We start from the raw sequence: 12,356 nt of genomic DNA, 5'->3' as shown, positions 1-12,356 counted from the left end.
TGGAGATTTGAATTCTAGGATCATAGTTCCCAGATAGGGTCTTGTGGAGATTTGAATTCTAGGACCGTAGTTCCCCAGATAGGGTCTTGTGTGATGTAGTGAGCTCTTTAATATGCCTTAGTCTTTGTGACCTACCCCTCCAATCATTCTTTTTCTGATGGGTTCTGGGTAAGAGAAAGTGGGAAAAGACACATATAAAATGATATGATTCAGGGTGAGTGATTGTAAACAGTGTCAATTGCAATTGTAAAAACTTGGAACTCTATAAAATGAGTCATCTTAGAAACAAAAGGGTTTGGGAGAAAAAGAGCCATGGGTAGAGTGTGCCCTTTGGGCCTCGTTATCCATGCACACTGAACTTCCTTTACCCAAGAACAGAAAACTGTGACACCAGAGGAGTAGCAGGGAGTGGCCAAAGAGTGGCATCAGGAGAATGAGGAGCTAGCCCTCTAGGCAGAGCAGTGGGCTTTGTAGCCCACCGAGCAAGTAAAGGTGAGTGCCTATGAGCAGGAGGCTCACTTATGGAGTGGGGTACCTCCAGGCACTTAATTGGGGAGCTAGATTTGCTGACCCATGGAGTTAGAGCTGAGACTTACAGTGTAGTGTGGTACCCTTGGGCATGTATATTTGTTGTTTCCACAAATTTTTTGAAGGCCCCTCTCATGTACCTCAAAAATTTTAATATACTAGACTTTACAGGGGATTGATTCAGAACTCCAGACTGTATGGAAGGCAGATATTTGTAACCCAAGGACTGCCTTGTACATATGTATGTGTATATATGTACACATTTATATGGTGCTGTCGAATAAGCACTCAACCACAAAGCCAGTTTGAACCACAAGTTTGGCAGTTGTTGGAAAGTGCCTTCAGGGAGGTTCTTACCCATGGCGACCCTATATAGGATTTCTGAGGAGCAGCTGGTGAGTTTGAACTGCTGACCTTTTGTTTAGCAGTCTAGTTCTTATACTACAACACCATACCAGGACATACTAGTAGCCCTAGTTGAGGTTTGTCACAACTGCTGGAGCAGGGTAAATACCAGACGAAGGGGCAGAGGAGAGGTTGTCCTAGTTGGAAGAACTGTGTCCTGAATATTTCTGACTCTGAATTATAATGTGGTAACTTCCCCAACAAACCCCATAGCTGTGAGTATAAGTTCTATGTGGTCACTGCAATGAGTTATTGATCCCAGCTGAGTGGAGTGCCTTTTTGCAGGCAATAAGCCTATGATTCTTAAATTGACATGGCCTTTGTGTATTTCAAATAACTCTGAAACTTAAAGTTAAGTTTTATCTTTTTTCTCTCTAAACAACTCAGGTGACCAGACAGGGGAATGCCGAGCTCATGGGAATCTAGGCTCTGCATTCTTCTCGAAAGGAAATTACCGGGAGGCTCTCACCAACCACAGGCATCAGCTGGTGCTCGCCATGAAACTCAAGGATCGAGAGGTAGGAAGTTTTATCTGGACACACCACCACCATCCCCCCCCGCCATTTTTTTTGTTTTTTTGTTTGTTTGTTTGTTTTTTGAAACATGGAGTCTTTTCATTTTTCATACTTCAGATGTTAGATGTCTACCATGGGCAGGACTTTGCTTTGTAGAAATGAATAAGACATGGTCCCTGACTTCAGGAGTTTACATCTTGGTAGGGTATGTTGCTCACTTTTCTCTTCAAACGTGGTATGAAGTTGATCTGTGTAGAATGAGCACACACAAAAAAGCTATTTTCATGGTATATTCATTAACTTGTAAGAAACAAGCATTATTATGCTTTGCTTGAAGTCAAATATCGTTGCTGCAAAGCCTTCCTGGTGTTTCTCTGGTGGATGGGTAACTCAGGTGGTAGAACACATTAAGTCTGAGAAACCTGAATTGTAATGAGAAAGAAAGATCATCCTAGTCTCTGTTAGATAGAAAGGAAATGTAATACTCTTCAAGTTGATATCCAGTAGATGCGACATGATGCAAAAGTGCCCATGGAGTGGAATGAGCGTGAGTTTTGCCTCAAATAGACCCAGATATGAATCCTAGTTAACAGCACTTTCTGGCTGTAAGATCTTCAGGAATTTGTCACTCAGTTCCTCTTTGTCTTTGCTTTCGTTTTTAGGAAGCAAAAATAGGCCTGTTTATTTCATGCATGGTTGTGGTAGGGTTATAAGTCATACATGTAATAAGTGCCTAGCATGATACCTGACATCTAAGAGGAATTCCATAAATGGTAACTTTTCTTATGATATTAATAGGGATGAGAAGGTTAATGGCAGGTGCGGACAGTATTTAAGTTTATGAATCAGTCTATATGTTGGAAAGGAGTCCTGGTGTGGCACTGTGGGTTAATGCACCAGACTGCAAAGCCATTTGAACTGCACGGTTGGCAGTTCAAGCTCACCAGCTGCTCCTCGAAAACCCTATGCAGGGTTGCTATGGGTCAGAACTGACTCAATGGCACTTAACAACAACAACATATGTTGGAAAATGTATTTAGTTAATTCATATCTCAGAATTACACTATGGGATGCAATGTTAAAACGATTCAGTATATTATTTAAAGGGTCCAGCAACATGAGGTCTCTGAAGCAAGCTCAGGTATTATGAAGGAAGTACAGTGGGGGCCAGGTGGAGGAAATCTTTGAAATTACCAAAATAGACCGTTCAGCAGCCATGGAGATTTGGTAGTTTTATTCTTAGGAAAGTTGCTTAAACACGTTCCTCATTACTTATTAACTCTTAGTTTACAAGAAATTCTTGTAAGCCAGATGATCTGATTTCTGGATATTGGTGGTGGTGGTGGTGATGTGCTGTCGAGTCTGCCTGGTCCTGCACCATCCTCACAATTGTTATGTTTCAGCCCATCTCACTGGAGATCTTTCTCTTTTGATGACCCTCCAACAGGGAAGCTCCCCTCAACGAGATGGATTGGCACAGTGGCAACAGCAGTGGGCTCAGGTGTAGCAACGATTGTGAGAATGGTGCAGCACTGGGCAGTGTTTCATTCTGTTGTGCATAAATAAGGTAGCTGTGAGTTGGTACTGACTTAACAGCACCTAACACACACAATACAGCACTTTCCCAGATATGTATGTCCTTTTCCTCTTTGATAGGATGTTCAAAGCATGTGAGACAGTCTCCCCATCCTCACTTCTAACGGGTATTCTGGTTGTTGTTCTTCCAAGACAGATTTGTTTGTTCTTCTGGTTGTTACTGTTAAGTGTTGTTGAGTTGGTTCCAATTCATAGCAACCTTGTATAGGGTTTCCGAGAAGCTACTGGTGGGTATAAACTGCTGACCTTGCAGTTAACAGTCCAGTGCTTATCCTATAGCACCACACTAGTACTTAGTTCTTCTGGCAGCCCATGATATTTTCAATATTCTTTGCCAACACCATAATTCAAATGTACCAATTCTTCTTCTGTCTTCCTGCTTCATTGTCCAGCTTTCACGTACAAATGAGGTGATTGAAAAGACTATGACTTGGATCATATTCAACCTTAGTCCTCAAAGGTGCTCCTTCAAATTTTTAATCTTAACACTCTAAAGAGGTGTTTTGCAACAGATTTGCCCAGATTTGATTTCCCAAAGGCTATTTCCATGAGCCTGGATTATGGATCCAGGTTAAAATGAAATCCATGATAACTTCAGTCTTTTCCTCTGTTTATTGTGATGTTGTTTATTGGTCCAGTTGTGAGGATTTTTGTTTTCATTATGTTGAGGTATAATCCATATAGAAGGCTGTAGTCATTGATCGTCATTAGTAAGTGCTTGCAATCTTCTGCTTTTAGCACTAAGGTGGTTTCCTCTGTGTTATGTTGTTATATTGTTAATGAGCCTGCCTCAAATCCTGATGCTACATTCTTCTTCTACTACAGACTCCCCTATTACTTGATGAGCTTTGATTGGGTTGTTGTTGTTAAGTGCTGTTGAGTTGGTTCTGACTCATAGCGACCCTGTATAGGGTTTCCAAGGAGCAGCTGGTGAGCTTGAACTACCAACCTTGCAGTTCAAATGGCTTTGCAGTCTGATGCATTAACCCACAGTGCCACACCACTATGGCGAAAAGATAACAACGCCGACACACACCTTTCCTGATTTTAAACCATTCAGTTTCTCTCTGTTCTGATCGAATGACTGTACAGGTCCTGCCTGAGCACGGTGAAGTGTTCTGAAATTCCATTCTTCATGAAGGTAACCATAATTTGTTATGATCAATGTAGTCCAGTGTCTTGGCCTACTCAATAATGAGAACTCTATATTTTGCATACTCTATTTGAGAATGCTTCCAAATAGTGATTGTACCTTTTTGAGTAGAGAAAGTTCGCAGACTGTTTTTTAAATGACTATTCTGTTGATACTGTATTTATAAGGACCCCTGGTGTCACTGTCACTTAGGCGTTGGGCTGCTAAGAGCGAGGTTGGTGGTTCAAACCCACCAGGTGTGGCACGGGAGAAACATGAGGCTGTCTGGTCCTGTAAACATTTAGTTTTGGAAACCTTTTATAGGGATGTTATCAGTCGGAATTGACTTGATGATAGTGGATTTGGATTTTTATTGTATCTAGGACCTCAAGTTGCTTCTGAGTTTTCCTTTTGCATTGTTTTCATATATAGAAATAAAGTATAAGAAATTCACCTTTGAAGCAAAAATGAACCACTCTGAGTGCCATGACTAGTTTCATAGGCTTTTGTTTCAGAGGCTATACTGCATTCTAGAATTTTCTCCACTAGCAAGAAAGCTGCCTGAAAGTAACTTGTCCACTGACCTTGTAAAGGAATGAATGGCCTTCTAGTTTTGCTGTCTTGGTGCCTTTGGAGTCCTGCTGGGAAAAGACTTCCAAACCTGCGACTTTGAGGGGGCTTTAAAAGGTTCGTGAAAAAATGGAATTGAAAGATGATGGATTTTTCCATAAATTTTTTTAATTCCCCTTGTATTTATTTTCAAGGCATTTTCAGTGCTTCTGAACAGGGTCTCTGGAACCAGAGTGAGCATGCAGTTCTTCTTAAAACTGAATGCATTGATGTCCAAAATGAAACTGAATTCTGTTCAGGCAGGATATGTGCTTATGTTATCTAACACAGTGACTCCTGGCAGCAAAGCTAGCAAAACCAGAGGCATCTGGGAAAAGGTAACTCGCTCCCATGGAAACAGTGACACATTCCAAAGCAATCTTCCTGCTGAGGCCATTGAACTTCAAATCTATGGGATGCTCTACCTCTCAAGGATTTCAATGTATTGAGAAGTCTTATAAAATTGGGAGGTTGAAAAAACAAAGCAAAGGGCCTTTTTCTTTTATACAATTACTCTCAGCTGCTTTTTAAGGAAGACGGTACTTCTGGCACAAGATTTCTCATTCCGACTTACCCTCTGTCTACTTTAATGACTTCTAAATTAATTTCAGGTGCCCACAGAGACCGCCTTCTGAGCTGATATTAATTGCATCATCCGCGGTATATCAGAGATGTTCTTTATTCAGAGAATGTGATATGCAGATATGCTGATGACTCTCAAGTTTTTGTCAGCCTGGATTTCTCTCCAGACTTCATAGTTCTTTATCCAACTGCCCCCTGGACACCCATCTTCAAGTCAGTGTGCCTAACATAGAAACTCAGTCTGGGCCTACTTCTGCTTTCACCATTTACCCTGTTGTCCAAGTCACCTCTACTCAGCTCATGTTTGATGCGTTACGAGTTCTCTTCTTTCTGAGATGGAAACCTCTTTTCTCCTCCCTTCAGCTTCACCATTTTGTACCTGGACTGGTGCAGTAGCCTTCTCTTAGAACTTTCCACACTTTTAAATATATATTCTCCTATAAGCAGAGGAGAGAAGGCGAACACTACTTAGAACTATGAGCATAGCTGGAAGCTGTTACCACAAACACATCATTTCTTTCAAGTAAACGTAGTGATTGAGAGTGTGTGAATTTAAATATTAGATAAACTTGGCTTTAAATTTTGACTCTGCCACTTAGTACCATGTGCCCTTGAAAACTGCATAACTCCTCTAAGTGTACCTATGGGCATTTGAGTTGTTTCCAATTATGGGCTGTTATGAAAATGCTGGTGAACATAAGCACTTCGTAAGTGCCTGATCAAACGTGTGTTTAGATTAAGTAGCATTTGCCAGTGTTTCAAAGTGTGAACTATCAGTAGTGTAAGGGATTGTCCTGGTGTAGTACTGCAAATTGATGCTCTGGACTGCAAAGTTGGTTTGAACTGCAAGGTCAGCGGTTCAAGCTCACCACCTGTTCCTAGGAAACCCTATACAGGGTTGCTATGAGTCAAAACTGACTCGACGGCACTTAACAACAACAAAGGATTGTTAAACATTAATTAAAAAAAAGAGAGAGAGAGAGAGAAAGGTACATGAACATACCTAAGCAAAGAAATATGTATGTGTAGTGATTCTGATATTACCTGTCTTGTTTATTGTTGTGGAAATTAAATGAGGTAATTTATATGAAATGCTTACTAAGCACATAATAAGAATTTGAAAAACAAAAACAAAAATGCCGCTGTACTGGCATTGTTGTTGTCATCATTCAGAAATTCATGTGAATGTTACATGTAACTATGGACAGGCACGCTGTAGAAATCCTGCAGTTCACTTCCAGACAACCAAATAAAGCAAAACCACAGTGAGTCACATGAATATTTAGGTTCTCCTGTGCATATAAAACTATGTTTAGACTACACTGTGGTGCTGTGTATTAGGCATTGGATTGCTATAACTGCAAGGTCAGTGGTTCAGACCCACCAGCCACTTGGGAGAAAGAAAGCCTACATCGGGTCATGAATCAAAATTGATGGCAGCTGGGTGTTTTTGTTTTTTGTTTTGGCAGTCTGTTAAAGAAGTCCTGGTGGTTCAGTGGATTAAGCACTGAGCTGCTAACCACATGGTCAGTGGTTCAAACCCACCAGCTCTTCTTTGGAAAACAGATGAGGCTGTCTGCTCCTGTACAGATGTATAGCCCCAGAAACCTTCGGAGACAGTTCTTCTGTGTCCTTCAGGGTCACTATGAGCCAGAATCGATTCAATACTAATGTTAAGTTTCACCGAGTTGGATCCAACTCATAGTGATGTTGTATAGGGTTTCTGAGGCTAAAAATCTTTACATGAGCAGAAAGCCTTGTCTTTCTCCTGCAGAGCAGCTGGTGGACTTAAGCCACTGACCTGTGGTTAGCAGTTGACTGCTCATCCTACAAAGCCACTGTTGTTGTTGTTGTTGTTGTTATTCTGTGCCCTTGAGTCAGTTCTGACTCATAGCAACCTATGGAGGGTTTCTGAGGCTGTACATTTTTACAGGAACAGAAAGCCTCAGCTTTTTCTCACAAATTGGCTAGTGGATTCAAACTGTTGACTTTGAAATTAGCAGCCCAACTCATAACCTACTATGCCACCAACACTCCACAGAGCCATTATTGTTGTTGTTAAGTGCCATCGAGTCGGGTCTGATTCATAGTGACCCAGTATAGGGTTTCCGAGGAGTGGCTGGTGGGTTTGAACTGCTGACCTTGCAGTGGAGTGCTTACTCTACAGTATACAATAGTATTATGAAAAAGTTTGAAATACTGTGAGTGTGACCAAAATGTGACGCAGAGACACCAAGTGAGCACATGCTGTTAGGAAATTGGCGCCCATAGACTTGATCCACACAGAGTTGCCACAAACCTTCAATTTGTAAAAGAAAAAAAACAGTGTCTGTGTTTGTGCAACAAAGCAAAGCAGAGTAAAATGAGGTATGCATTAATATATCAGTGTTGATTTCAGTGTAAAATTGTTTCCCCTCAAATAGTCAAGTAAACTGACGTTCCAGGAAAATGTGCTGTTTATTTATTTTATTAGGTTGCTATAGTCACACTGGGCATGTAAATATTCTGATACGTGAAATCTTGTTTTAACTCTTTCCGGATTCTAGTTTCTTCTTTCTCTAGCACATCTCCCACAGAACTATTTTGAGTTATCCTTGTAAAATAAAGTTCTAGTCATGTAATTTCTCTGCTTAAAAACCTTTGACAAACCCCTTCATAACTTTTTCCTACTCCGTATGTCATAGTAATTCTTCAACTGCTCTGTAGGTCACATCTCTTATAATCGTTTGTACAAGACCAGTTGACATACTTCATTAAACATGCCTTATGCTTTTGTCCTTCTATTTCTTTACTCATTCTTGTTTCTCTGTGTAGAAAACCTGATCTTTGACCGGTCAGCAATGTTTTCCTTATTCTGGTTGGCTTGACTTTTCTCTGCCTCACTGAAACTCCCTTTTTCAATTCCCATCTTCTCTTCCCAGTAGCATACCAAATGTGGGTGAAGCCCAATTTATCAATTCTTGTTTTATGGTTAGTGCTTCTTATGTCCTGGTATAAGGACATTTTTGTGTACCCCAAGCTCTTACAGATATTTTTCCATGAAAGTTTATTTTACTATCTGCATTTAGGTCTACTGTTGCTTGTCATTGATTCTTTGTGTGTGCTTTGGTTTGGGGATAGGAATCAAGGTTCATTTCCACCCCTCAAGAATATGACCCAGTACCATCTCTGTTCAAGGATATACTGAAGTATTTTTTTTGTTGCAAATCAGGTATAAGGTATGTAAGAAATCTCTATTATGTTCTACTGCTCTCTTTGCCTCTGAATGTCAGTAACACGTTACCTAAAATTACTGTAGCTTTTCAATGTGTCTAGATAGGTGATCATTTAATTGTTGTAGTTTTGTTCTTCTTTTGATTGCTTTAGCTGTTCTAGGACTTTTATAGTAATGTGTGTATATGTGTGTGTATACAACTGTATATGTGTTAGAATTAGTTTTCACTCTCTCCTTGTTTCTCACCTCCTTCCATATCTGGCTGGAATTTTGACTGGGATGATATTGACTATATAAACTTCAGTTTTGTAGTCCATAGACATTCTATCATTTATTCAAGCCTTTTAAAATTTCTTCCAGCAATGTTTTTTAGTTTTTGGTGTAGAACACTTGCATATGTTTCTTTAGTTTCATTCCTAGATATTTTTTGAAGGGGAATGTATTATTGTAATAAACATTTTGAAGTTTTATTTTTTCCTTAGTAAAATTTTAATCATTTATACTTAGTTTAAGTTGGTTGGCCCAGGATCGAGCATTGTTTTGTTCTGCTGTGCATGGGGTTGCTATGAGTCGGTTCCGACTCGATGGCACCTGACAACAACAAGTGTAACTCCTTTTTTCCAGTAGACTCTCCTTCACTCAGTTTTCCGACAGTCCTTGAAATAGGATTTTTTTTTTTTTTTGCCATCTGTATTACCATAGCTCTGTTTTATTTTTTCATTTGCATCATTACATATATTGTGTATGAGTTAGTTATTGATGTAAAAAATAAATTAAGATGCTATTCTTTCTGTCCTTCTAGACCTACACTGCCCACTGTGGTATCCGATACCACACGAGTCTATTAAACATTTAATATGTAGGCACATTCTGTGGTGCTGTAGGATAAGCACTGGACTGCTAATCTTAAGGTCAGTGATTCAAACCCATCAGTAGGTCCTTGGCAACCCTATACAAGGTTGGTGTGAGTTGAGATTGACTCAGTGGCACTAAACAACAGCTGCAATAATAACCTTGATCCCATCACAACTCTGTGAGTAAGGTAGTTTCCCAAGGGTATGGCCTAAGGGTTAGAACCCACTAGACAGCACTTAACATCAGTAACATCCCTAAGTGTGTCTTTAAGTTGAATATGTAGATAAGTGGCAACAAATGCACACAATTGTGATTTAGCCTTACTTTTCACAAGAATAAGGAGCCCTGGAGGCACTGTGGGTTAGGTATTGGGCTGGGAAAATTCCATTATGTTTCCATTCTATTTTTCTCACCAACATTTAAAACCACCTTGTATATTTATCAATGTATAGTTTCACTTTGTTTTTCATAGCTGGAAATAAATAGTTTTCTGAATGCTTTTTTTTTTTTTTTCCCACTTAGTCTTGAATCTCTTTTCATATCAGCACATATAAATCAAGCATAGTCTTCTGAACTTCTGTGTAATAATTAATATTATTGAGGTGCCATTCACCTGCTGATGCACTTTCGAGGTGTTTTCAGTATCTTGGGTTTTTTGTTGTTTTGCTATTATAAATATTGTTGCAATATAAAATACCTTAAATGTACACCTCATTGTATGCATTTAGGACTAGCATAGGCTCTGAGAAACAGGGCAGCAAGTACATTTAATCGATTTTCCCAACTTGTTCATCAAAAAGCCAGCTTGCCTAGTCCTCAAAGATAAGAAGTTGGACTTTGACTCAGCTTACTAGGCTATTTAAGGACAAAGCAAGCTGGTAAAATGTTTAAGATGAAAGATTTTGGCCTAAGTTGTCTTCATTGTCAATTTGGGTATAATGTTGTTGAAGTGAACAATAAACTAAAATAAAGGAAAAAAGAATATTTGGTTAAGTAGATCCATTTTAACTTCTGGTGCTTTACAAGAGGGATGTTTAGGAGATGCAAATCAAATTATATATGTTTGACTCAGTTGAGAGATTTAGAACATTAAAAATTGGAAAGTTGTAAAATAAAGAAATTGTTTGAAATCTAAAAAAAAAAAAAATCTGTTCTAAATGTACCAATACTTGACATAAATCTTTTAGATTTTTAAAAAAAGGTTAGCAAACCATAGCACTCTGCCATACCTCAATTGCAACTTGTATCATTTCTTTGTAAATGTCTCCCAGTTGTATAACTGGGAGCCCCTGGAGGGAAAGGAAGCTTCTTTCCTTCCTTCCTGTAGCCTTTCTATCTCTTCCTTTCTTGCTTCGGGCTTAGTGTGTCCTAGGAGCGCTGTGCTTTTTGGTATAAAGATAAATATGCCATCATTCTTTCCTTAACAAGCGCACATCTCTTGTTGACCCTCTTGCAGTGTTCTAGTGACAGTTCAGTGTTGATAAATGTTCACTGACTGGCAGAGAAACACTGAAGGTTTTAGGTAGAGAATGGTCTCCCCTCTTTGGGGTTTCTGCGTGACCATCAGTTTTTACTCAGAGCTGGAGAGGAATGCCTCTGAAGCCCAGTAGTGAACACCAAGTACAGTTTAGTCTTCCTTTCTGCAGTTACTTTGCTGTGAGTTAAGTCTAAAATTTACACTTAATGAGGATGTATTTTATATCTTGGTAGTGCCTCTGAAATAAAACCTGCTTTAAAATGAAATTTTATTCTTTGTGATTTTAAAGAGTAAATTATATTGTTATCAATTTTTGACACTGGTGGGTTCACAGTAACAAAAAAGAATAAGACTACTTGACTGTGAGAAAATTGAACTTTCTGGATTTCCTTTAGGAGGTGGCTGCAGGAAATTAATTAGATGATCTTTGATGACATCATCCAGACCACAGCACTTTCTCTGAAAACAATGCTGTTTTTCTTGGATCTTTTTGCAGACATTTTCTGCACTGTATATATTATGGTATGACTTGTTCTAGTGCTAATATGACATCCATACCAAAGTAGGCAGTGTGTGTATGTGTACCAGAAGAAGTAAAAGAGAAGGAAGGAGAAAGAGAGAGTGAATGAATGGATGGATGTGGATGAATGAATGAATGTTAATACAATGAGGTAATTATTTACTGTAGTACAGGAGATAGGGTTAAAAGGTAGCAGCCACTTCATGTTAGCAGGGAATCATATGCTCAAGGGTACTATTAAGTTGAGGAGGTGAAGGCTTGGTAACCTTTTGAATGGTAAGTATCTTACTTACGGGCTGTTGACTGTAGGGCTTGGAACCTAAGACACTTGCCAAGAATGGAGACAGAACCTCAGCTTCTTGATTGTGCTCTTTATTTTGTGTTATAAATCAGTTGCTTGTTTGGGATTGTAACAAACTTAAAAAAATAAAAATCTCTCTTCTGCTGATAAAATAGTCATGATCTCAAAAGAGATTACACTCCTCGTGAACATGTGTGTATGTTTAGTACAATGTATGATACATTTGCTAAATCATCCCTCAGCTGTTCTTCCAAATTTGACTTTATCACATATTATATTTTAATGATTCTTCTTGCAGCCATAGACTTTTGCTGCCTCATGTTGTATAGAGTAGAAAGCACTACAGGATGGGAATGAAGAAATCTGCATTTGAATCCTGGTTTTGCCAGTAGAGGCCATATATCAGAGTCAGGCATCTTCTGGAAGCTCTTTGGACTATAAAACAGGAAGATCAGATTAGAATGAACTGTTGAAGGAAAACTGATTTGCTCCGTAAACCTTCACCCAATTCACAATAAAAAGTTATTCATTTGGTTTTTTTTTTTTTTTTTTTAGTATGATGTCAGACATGGATCCTGTTTAATTTTTCTGCATGTGAAAATCTGGTTTTCCCAGCACTAAT

General features: G+C 39.1%; 1 protein-coding gene across 1 annotated transcript in view; it reads left to right on the top strand.

Annotated features, from left to right (window-relative positions):
- TTC28 (tetratricopeptide repeat domain 28) overlaps window positions 1–12,356 on the top strand; it is an 812,316-nt gene that overhangs the window by 465,386 nt on the left and 334,574 nt on the right. Inside the window, exon 5 of the mRNA XM_006869297.1 lies at window positions 1,321–1,451. Coding sequence (XP_006869359.1) covers window positions 1,321–1,451 — 131 coding nt within the window. The remainder of the gene's footprint in view (window positions 1–1,320; window positions 1,452–12,356) is intronic.

Source organism: Chrysochloris asiatica, unplaced genomic scaffold (assembly GCF_000296735.1).
Source record: "Chrysochloris asiatica unplaced genomic scaffold, ChrAsi1.0 scaffold00128, whole genome shotgun sequence".
Taxonomy (NCBI): Eukaryota; Metazoa; Chordata; class Mammalia; order Afrosoricida; family Chrysochloridae; genus Chrysochloris; species Chrysochloris asiatica.
Note: the sequence above shows the minus strand (reverse complement) of the source record. Positions and strands in the feature narration are given on the sequence as shown.